Raw genomic sequence first — 9,228 nt, forward strand, 5'->3', positions numbered from 1 at the left:
GGAGAAAACTAATTACAGGAAACTAAAGTCTAAAAAAAGAGATGAAGAGAAGGAGGAGAGATTAAAAGAGCAAAACAACAAAGGAAGGTGAAGAGAGGAAAAGTAGTTTAAGGCGAGACACGGCAGGCAAAAACATCGTTTTTCAAGCACTGGTCAATTTTGAGATGTTGTGCTATTTTGATTCTATAACATGTTTTCTTTCAGGCTTTTGGAAGGAAAACGTACAAAATACACATTTAAGTGTTTATTTGACTATAGTTTGTCTATTTGCGTCAGTAGATTTCTCCTAAATTCACCTGAGACTGCCAAGGCACACNTAGATAAGATATAAATGAACAACAAAAATAAAATAAGTTACATGTATTTGTTATTGGCTATGGTAGGTTATTGGTTATGTTCACATACTTATTTGATTATTAAAATGTAAACCGATCTTTTTCATATGGGTGTTTTAGAGTTGTACCCCCTAGATCAGGTCTCTAGTAATTGTGTGCTCAAAGTGCACCAGATTGAAGCATTTTACTTTTAAATGTTCAAAAAAATAACATAATATAACAATAAGTTTCTGTTTTTGTAGTGTATTTGTCTTTTGTAGAGATTTTTCATTTATTCTTTATATATAAAATCTCGCCTAGGGCAGCAAATTGGCTAGAACCGGCCCTGGTACTAGGCCTCAAGAGCCTTTCTTGTGCTGGCACACATAGAAACAAATTGGCCGGAGCGCACTTCGCACGTGCACACACTAAAAAATTCAGCGCGCTCCGCGCTCACATTATGCTGAGCCCACGTACCTTAGCACCGCTGCTATGACTCCATCCTTTGGGAAACACTGATAATAAGTTACTGAATCTACTCTCCATGATTGATGCTTTATGATTGAGTGTGCTTTATTATTCAAAGAGCCTTAATTCTATTACGAATATAATGCGTTTTGGTGGCAAATAAGTTTACTATTGAGTGCAGCAGTCCAAGCAATTGTTAAGAATTATACTTCAAACACATTTATTGCGATTGTGAATATGGAAGTGCATACAATATAAGTATAATATTAAAAAATAACACTTTTTAAAAATCACTTTCTTTATGTTAATAAACAGAATTAAACCATTTGTACCTGACTGGTCATGTGACTGTGCTTCTGCTTAAAGTCCTCTGTCAGCTGTTGTAGCCGCTTGTTTTCATTGGTCAGGAGTGTATTCTGTTTGGAAGCTGCCTGCCACAGACTGCTGTCTGGAAAGAAAAGCAACAATATAAACATTTTTTGAGTGTAAATACATAACCTAACTTAATGAATGTCTTCCAATCATACTTCATCCTTAGCTTTTCACATTTGCATCTTTTACATCTCATCACGTTTTCCTATACCCAAACCTATGTCTCCTTTTATCTCACCAGCTCCAGAGTCCAGCTCTGTCTTCAGTTGGTCCACGGTCCTCTTCAGACACTCATAAATCTCCACCACGTGGCTGGCCTGCTTCTGGCTTTTCTCCACCCTCTCCTGGAGCTCAGCCTCCATCTCCTCACTGCTGCTGCTCGCCAACGTGGCCAGGAAAGAGTTGTTTGGCTCTCCCTGGTTGCCTGAGTGACAACAGCAGGAAAGACAGTGTTGGCTTTAATATCTGGTTTGTTCATCAAAACCAACATATTGCTTTTAAAGTCATGATCTTTTCTTTACCTCTGTCCTTGGCCCGCTCCTGGTTGGAGTCGCCATCAGGTTCTGGAGTATCCGGTTTCAGGCTCCGTCCCTCACCAGTCTGAGATTTCTCAGGCTCGCTGCTCGCTTGGTCATAACGTCTGATGGTCAGTTGAACGTTTTCATCAAACTGAAGGAGAGAAAAGGGGATCCCATTCAGACTTTTTGATCTTAATTCTGGAGGAGAGCGTTAATCCTGGACATGTATTCTGGGTTTTTCCTCTTTAGTCTCTGAACTTCTTTACCTGGTTCCAGTATCTGTTGAGGATCAGCAGACTGGCATCATCAGTGGCCTGGCGGGTCTCCAGTCTCTCAATTCGCTCTCGCAATTCATCCTCAATGACCTGCAAAACAACAAGCAAAGGGGTGAACCTCTCTACAAACATGAGAGTACAGCTTCCTGTGTGTGTGTGTGCATTTGAAGTTGTAAAGATATTGGTAATGTACCTGTCTTTGATCAAGAGATTCTCCCAACTTTCGGTTCTTTGTCTGGAGAGCCCTGATGTCTTGTTCTTCCTGGAAATAAACAATTCAAACATTAGTGTGAAAAGACAAGTAGGTAAACAAATAGAGCCACTAAAGATGTGAACACATATATTAGCAGTAGTGGATATTAACAAAGGGGGCTCACTGAGTTGGACACCCCTCCCAGTTTGATGACCGTCTCCACCGCGGTGCTCCCCCCGGTGCTGACACCGGGGGCTCCGTCCTCTCCCTCCCTCTCCCTCCGCTTCTCCGGCGGCGCCCCGGAGGACGAGGGGCCGCAGGGGTCCGAAGGACGCTTCTGCCCCGACATACTCACTCCTGAATTAGACAGATAAAAACACTGATAAAACAAAGTGAAGGACTGTTAGATTCAGAAGGTTATGCTGATGAAAGCTACGTGCACCTGCAGGTAGATGACAATAAAGTGATACAAAAATAACTACTGGGATTTTTACTCTGAAACCATATTCACAAATCGTTTTAAAACCTGACCAGGATGATTGAATCAGTCAGTGTAGCGTCAGGCTAACGTTAGCTGTGTGCTAACTCCAGCTTTAGATGCTGCTGGTGCTCAGAGAAGCTGACCCCAACCAGAAGTGCATTAACGTTGTATTACTGACAATATACATAACCAAATCTAAGTCTTACCGCTTGTAATGATACAAGTTTTATGTTATTAACTGATATGGTTGTCTGTGGCTGTTGATGTTGCGGCTCCCTGTCTTTAGGAAACGGAAGTGTGGACGCTGTTGGTGGGACGAGCTGCACCTGACATGGCGCCCGCTGCCGTCCGGGAGGGGCACTGCTCTCACTTCAGTCACGATACTAGGCACCTAATTTACTGTTCAGTGAGTGGGTGTCGATTTGATGAAACAATAAGAAACAGTAAGAAAAATGTTCTACACAGTAATAACTATAATAGTCCAGTGGTGTAATGATGTAACAATGTACATTTTCTCAAGTACAATTTTGAGAGACTTGTACTTTACTTAAGTATTTAAATGTCATGTTACTTAGTACTTCCACCACACTACAATTCAGAGGTCCAAAGTGTACTTTTACTCCACTACAATTATTTCATGTATTTAGTTACTTTGCAGATTTGGAATAATAATATGTTATATAAAATATAATCAACACTGAAAAAGGACTTTAGGACTTGAGTAACATTCAAGCTACCCTGCACTGCAGTAGGCTATAAAAAGTCATTAAAACTAGCTGCACCTTTACCATCTTTGATAAACACATTAATGCATCAATAATCATAATCAAAACTTAAAATATGTATGATTCTGAAATGGGCCGATCTGCATAATAAGTAGCCTATACTTTTATTTTTGGTATTTAATATTTTGATGCTAATACGTTTCTGCTTTTTGAGTAACATTTTGAATTCAGGACTTTTACTTGAGGATATTCATATTCTGAGGTCATTCTAATTTTCTTAAGTACAAGATCTGAGTTCCTTGTTATAAACATATATATGTAAGGTATTTATTCAACGGAGGGCCCTCTTTATCTTTGACTGTTTGTGTATTTGAACTACATAAGGGCAGGAATTCATTGTCTTGTACTTACTGTCCCTAAAATCAATAGCCTTGTGAACTGGGGTAAAGGGCACTTAAGTTTGCTGTTCCCTTAACTTTTAGATGAGATGCAAAATCCACTGAATCTTTGGGAGCTGCTTTATTTTGACTCATTTCAAGTGTGTTTAAAGGAATTTAAAATAGGCAACTTAAACAACTATTTGAATCATGGTCAAAACAATCTCAAATCAAGGGCCACAATATAACTCAAATATTGCAGGATGATTTTGGTCCAAATACACATTCAAATTACCAACACACAATGAACCTGGCTTTATCAAAAACGTCCAAATTCACAGGCTTCACAGAAGAGACACTTTTATTGTAGTGTTTGATTGTAATGCTTATATGTTAAAATGCTTGGGTTTAAACAATGATTTTACAAGCAAGACAACATCAACATTCCTTTGGTAAATTATTTAAATTAACATTTTCCTCTTTCCTGTCTCTTTTTTTCTCCTTATGTAAAAGGATACTCATGGACAGAGACTGAACTTTGATCAGCACTATTAAGGATTGCATTGCACAGTGAGGCAAAGTCCAGGTTGTGTAAAGGTAATTAATTTAAAAAATATATATCCTATTCTATGGGTTCAAATATCTGTTTGTGCTGAGGTCACTAATGGACCAGTGAGAGCATTTCAAACACACCTGTTTTTGGCCATTTTCATAATCGATAGGAGGACTGTTTATGCATGACGTGTTGACAAGCAATGGGACGCATTAGGCAGACACACAAGTCAACATGAAAAAGCAGTTATTTCTGTTCTAACTATTGCCATATTTGTATCCAATAAATGTACACACATAGTCACCTACTACTGTAATTACAGATTAAAGCTGAAAGCAAAAATATTATGACAAAAGTTAAAGTTTGATAATGTTCTAAATGTAGACAGGGCTGATAAAATATCTTTAAAAAAAATCAAAACAGGGAAAAAACTAGCAAACTATATACAAAAAAATGGACATGCATGTGCAGGGAGAAAAAAAAAGATTGAATCTATCTAAAATATATAAAAACAACTGTTAAAGTATCTAAAGACATACAGCATGTGTTCCATTCCAAGGGACTTTGGACTAAAACACGAGATTAAATGAGAAGCAATTTTACATTAGATTTTCCTTCTTGAATGTATCAATAATGAACATGACACATCAACATAATAAAATGAAAAACTATGAATGTCCATTGAATTTTCTCAAATCAAATGAGACAAACAGCCATGCTTTTGCAATCAACAAAGGACAATGGAAACAAAGAAACTTGTATTGCAACATTGCAACGGGCCTCTCAAATTGCATTTCATTCTTTCCTCTGAGTGTAAATCAATCAAAGAAAAACATGGAGGCGGGGCTGTTCGAGGACTGCGTGGCGCGGGCATGCACATTTGGATCTTTTTTCTCCAGACGAAACACCGTGTTCCCTTCGTGTGTTCAACAAATCCGCCCCAGGTTCTGACACAAGCATAAAGTCCACATAGCAGCGTTGTCGTCGTATCATGCAAACACCGCCCCTGTCTGTCGGACCTGGCCAATTGCACCCCCGGGGTGACACACGCCCCTCTACATCACGGGCCCCTCCTCCCCGGAACAGAAAATACAATAAATACAGCTTTGTGCACATTTTCGGCCTTCTCCATCAGTCAACTTGCTGCAGGGAGGCCGTGCTCACTTTCCACTTCTGTTGCCGTCGCCGTTTGACCAAACTCTAAAGTAAGACATGTTTTGGTTTTTGCATCCTCATTCGGTTTCTGATTCTGAACTGACATATTTCGCCTGGCTTATGCTAGATAAGTCCACGTTTTCACGTGTCTTCGTGTTTTTAAATGTGCAGTTCTTAAAGTAATGTTGAAATTATGGTATAAATTGCACGATTTCAAAAATGTCAACTTTGCACAACCGGATATATCAGCTGTCAAGTCTGTATGATCGAACAACATTACTCCAACTTACTTTTTGCACTTTTAGATTTGAGGGTATTTTATTTTGAAAGGGTTGCATATTGATTCTCGACGTGTTCTATTTGACGGAGGTTGGTAGTGCAATGCATCCTTGGTTTGTGTGCAAATGCTTGTTAGAAACATATCCGCGTTCAACCTGACGTTGCTGATCATGTGTGCTAATGATGCTCGTGGTATGAATTAGTGTCCTTCATATTAAGCTGTTTTTGTTAAGTGTGGGTTTTTCTGCAGAACTATGATCACACATCTAAAGCTAGAACTTATCTGCCTGAGAGCCAAAGTTCAACCTGTCAGGCCAAATATTTACAGAGGTGATGCAAGAGAGGCAGGAAGTTAGAGGCAGCAAAGGTTCATTGTGTGTTGATAGGATAAAATATAACATACTTTTTTCATTGTTAAGCCTTGAAGAGTTTTTTTTATAAACTATGAACTAACTTTTTTCCCTACTCTAGCATGACTCATCAGTTCCCGTCCCTCTCTCCGGAGCAGAAGAAGGAGCTCTCTGACATTGCTCAGAGGATCGTAGCTCCAGGAAAGGGCATCCTGGCTGCAGATGAATCAACAGGTGAGCCTCAAATATATATAGTTGATACAGTATAAGTGAAGGGGGGTGACTACTAAGTGCAACTGAAATAATTGTCGTTCTTCTTTCAAGGAACCATGGGAAAGCGTCTTGAGAAAATCAAGGTGGAGAACAGCGAGGAGAACCGTCGTTACTTCCGCGATCTTCTCTTCTCCACTGACCCCTCAATCTCCAACTGTGTGGGTGGGATCATCTTCTTCCATGAGACGCTATACCAGAAATCAGACAGCGGCAAGCTCTTCCCCCAGGTCATCAAAGATAAGGGCATTGTTGTTGGCATCAAGGTGAGGAGCCTAAACGTGGACATTAAACCGTCCCGAAGTACACACATTTTTAGGTCTTCTACATGTTGACCTTTTGTGAGTTAATGTGTTTTCTGATTTTCCTGCTTCAGGTTGACAAAGGCACAGCCGGTCTTAATGGAACAGATGGAGAGACCACCACACAAGGTGAACATTAATTGTATTTCTGTTGTGCAAAAGTGCAAGCATTTTGCTAAATCTGTACATCTCTTTGTGTATTATAGCAAATTATTGAATGAACACAACCACCATACTATAATTTCTGTGTCTTGTTATTTTTTGACAGGTCTGGACGGCCTCTCTGAGCGCTGTGCCCAGTATAAGAAAGACGGCTGTGACTTTGCCAAGTGGAGGTGTGTACTGAAGATCTCAGACAGCTGCCCAACCTCTGTGGCCATTGCTGAGAACGCCAACGTCCTTGCCAGATATGCCAGCATCTGCCAACAGGTGTGTGTGTGCACCATAGTCTCCATAAAAAAGACTTGCTCATAAATATTATTGGAAAGTTTTACATGTTTCAATTGACATTAATGTTTTCTATCAGAATGGCCTGGTGCCTATTGTGGAGCCAGAGATTCTGCCTGACGGAACCCACGACCTGCTGCGCTGCCAGTACGTCACTGAAAAGGTTTGATAGCTGCATTTAATTTAAGACAGTCAGACAAAGGCAGTAGGGAAGGGAAGCTATATCTGAATGGTCGACAAGCCATTCGGAATAAGTTTCCCTCAAGTCCCATAAATATCCCATATTTTCCGAGCATGGCACCCCACAAAAAACTGACTGTTATCTTATTCAGATACTAAAATATGTGTGCCCCACCACTGAAAAAGTTAGTTTTTCATGATTAGTTATACATCTGCTTCTGTATGTTTAGGTTCTGGCTGCTGTGTACAAGGCTCTGTCTGATCACCATGTGTACCTGGAGGGCACTCTGCTGAAGCCCAACATGGTCACAGCTGGACAGTCCTGTGCAAAGAAGTTCACCCCTCAGGAGGTTGCCATGGCCACAGTGACCGCTCTGAGGCGCACTGTTCCAGCTTCTGTGCCTGGTAAGTGTCACTAAGCCAGCTTTACCCTTAACAAACCTATTTGAGAAAAATGTGGAAGACACATTTTCTCAGTGGCTTGCCTCTCTATGGGTCTTTCCAGGTATCTGCTTCCTGTCTGGAGGCCAGAGCGAGGAGGAGGCCTCCCTCAACCTGAACGCCATCAACCAGGTGCCCCTCAACCGCCCCTGGAAGCTGAGCTTTTCTTACGGCCGTGCGCTCCAGGCCTCTGCTCTCGCAGCCTGGCAGGGCAAAACTGCCAACAAAGCCGCTGCACAGGAAGCTTTCTGCAGCCGGGCCAAGGTGAGTCTCAGAGGTCATGAAGCTATCACTTCCACTGAATAGACGGTAATAAATGACTTCCTCCCTATCAATTTAAAATTGCTGATGGTGAATAAACTGGCTTTAAAATTACTCTCACCTTGTACTACCAAACTTTATACTGACCTGTAAATGATTGATTCTTAAAAGCTTGTCCATTCAGTCTTGCACTAATGTGGCTCAGGCTGATCATTAACACTCAGATTTGACTTTGCCCTCTGTTGTTCTCCTCAGATCAACGGCCTGGCTTCCAAAGGAGAGTACAAGGCCTCCGGCTCAGCTGACCAGGCCTCCATGAAGTCTCTGTTCTCAGCCAGCTACATTTATTAAAAACTGAACGTAAAAAAAAAGAAAAGAATTGCACATGGACCAAATATGACGCAGAGAAATGCCTCTGCTGGACTTCCCTACCAACACCAGGGGAAGACCTCCATTATAAGGTTGAAATACCTTTCTACTCAATGAAATGTATGAAAAATAAATGTAAGTGACCAAAATATTGGTGATGTCATCTGTTTTTGGATTTCAGAGTGTCAAATTTGATTAATTGCCAGCAATAACTCAACTGAGAGCCTTTTTGTTTTTCTTAACAATGTTAAACAGAGGGGGAAAAGCTATTGGATCCTAGCATAATTGTGCTTGTGGGTTTCACACACAACTGAATAATATATTGCAATATGACTCAATTGTGGCACATGGCCATGCAGCTTATGCAAGTTTACCCCCACCTTAAGCTAAACCCATTCCTGGGGTTGATTCCTGTTTTTTCAACAATAAATGCAGGCCACACGAGTGAGAGCACCAGAGTCAAAAGACAATTGAGTTGTGTTTGTTAAATTAATGACAATTAAGTGCATGTGATTGCTTTTGGATTTACTGGCAAATTTCTTCTCCTTGACCTGCCGGTTTTGGAACCAGAGGATGTCTATGAAAAAACTAAATGAGGCAGCCACAACATTCATGGGGATATACTGATAGCATTTTTAGAGAATCCATATGTAATCTAAATGTGTTGCTCCACCTCAAAATTGACAAAGGATCAGAAGCTAATAAGCACACTGAAAATGTGCTGATGCTGATCAGTTTGGTTACACAAATATAAATGTTAAACTGTAAGTAAAAGTATTACATTCTACATTTTCAGGAACAAAATGATTAATATTACTTATTTGATCATCTTTTAGGCAATGGTGAAAGGATCACATCGTTTATTTGTATTCAATATGTTGTAAATTCTAACTTATGC

At 40.3% G+C, this 9,228-nt stretch overlaps 2 protein-coding genes across 3 annotated transcripts in view; one reads left to right on the plus strand and one right to left on the minus strand.

Moving 5' to 3' along the window:
* The window catches only part of rnf20 (ring finger protein 20, E3 ubiquitin protein ligase), a 14,388-nt gene extending 11,430 nt beyond the window's left edge, over positions 1–2,958 (minus strand). The window contains exons 1-7 of one of the 2 annotated variants that reach the window (XM_010771791.1): positions 2,828–2,958; positions 2,325–2,519; positions 2,141–2,209; positions 1,939–2,037; positions 1,676–1,823; positions 1,393–1,578; positions 1,115–1,230 (exon numbers count right to left, since the gene is read on the minus strand). In XM_010771791.1, coding sequence (XP_010770093.1) covers positions 1,115–1,230; positions 1,393–1,578; positions 1,676–1,823; positions 1,939–2,037; positions 2,141–2,209; positions 2,325–2,489 — 783 coding nt within the window. In that variant the 5' untranslated portion in view covers positions 2,490–2,519; positions 2,828–2,958. The remainder of the gene's footprint in view (positions 1–1,114; positions 1,231–1,392; positions 1,579–1,675; positions 1,824–1,938; positions 2,038–2,140; positions 2,210–2,324; positions 2,520–2,827) is intronic. The other variant, XM_010771783.1, reaches the window with a different exon arrangement.
* Positions 2,959–5,372: 2,414 nt separating this feature from the next.
* aldob (aldolase b, fructose-bisphosphate) lies at positions 5,373–8,481 on the plus strand. Its single transcript, XM_010771803.1, has 9 exons — positions 5,373–5,481; positions 6,182–6,294; positions 6,385–6,596; positions 6,707–6,761; positions 6,901–7,061; positions 7,159–7,242; positions 7,490–7,664; positions 7,765–7,964; positions 8,217–8,481. The coding sequence occupies exons 2-9, from the start codon at positions 6,183–6,185 to the stop codon at positions 8,310–8,312; spliced, it is 1,095 nt and encodes a 364-aa protein (XP_010770105.1). The 5' UTR covers positions 5,373–5,481; position 6,182; the 3' UTR covers positions 8,313–8,481.
* Positions 8,482–9,228: the final 747 nt, after the last annotated feature.

Source organism: Notothenia coriiceps, unplaced genomic scaffold (assembly GCF_000735185.1).
Source record: "Notothenia coriiceps isolate Sejong01 unplaced genomic scaffold, NC01 NC01_scaffold00000339, whole genome shotgun sequence".
NCBI lineage: Eukaryota > Metazoa > Chordata > Actinopteri > Perciformes > Nototheniidae > Notothenia > Notothenia coriiceps.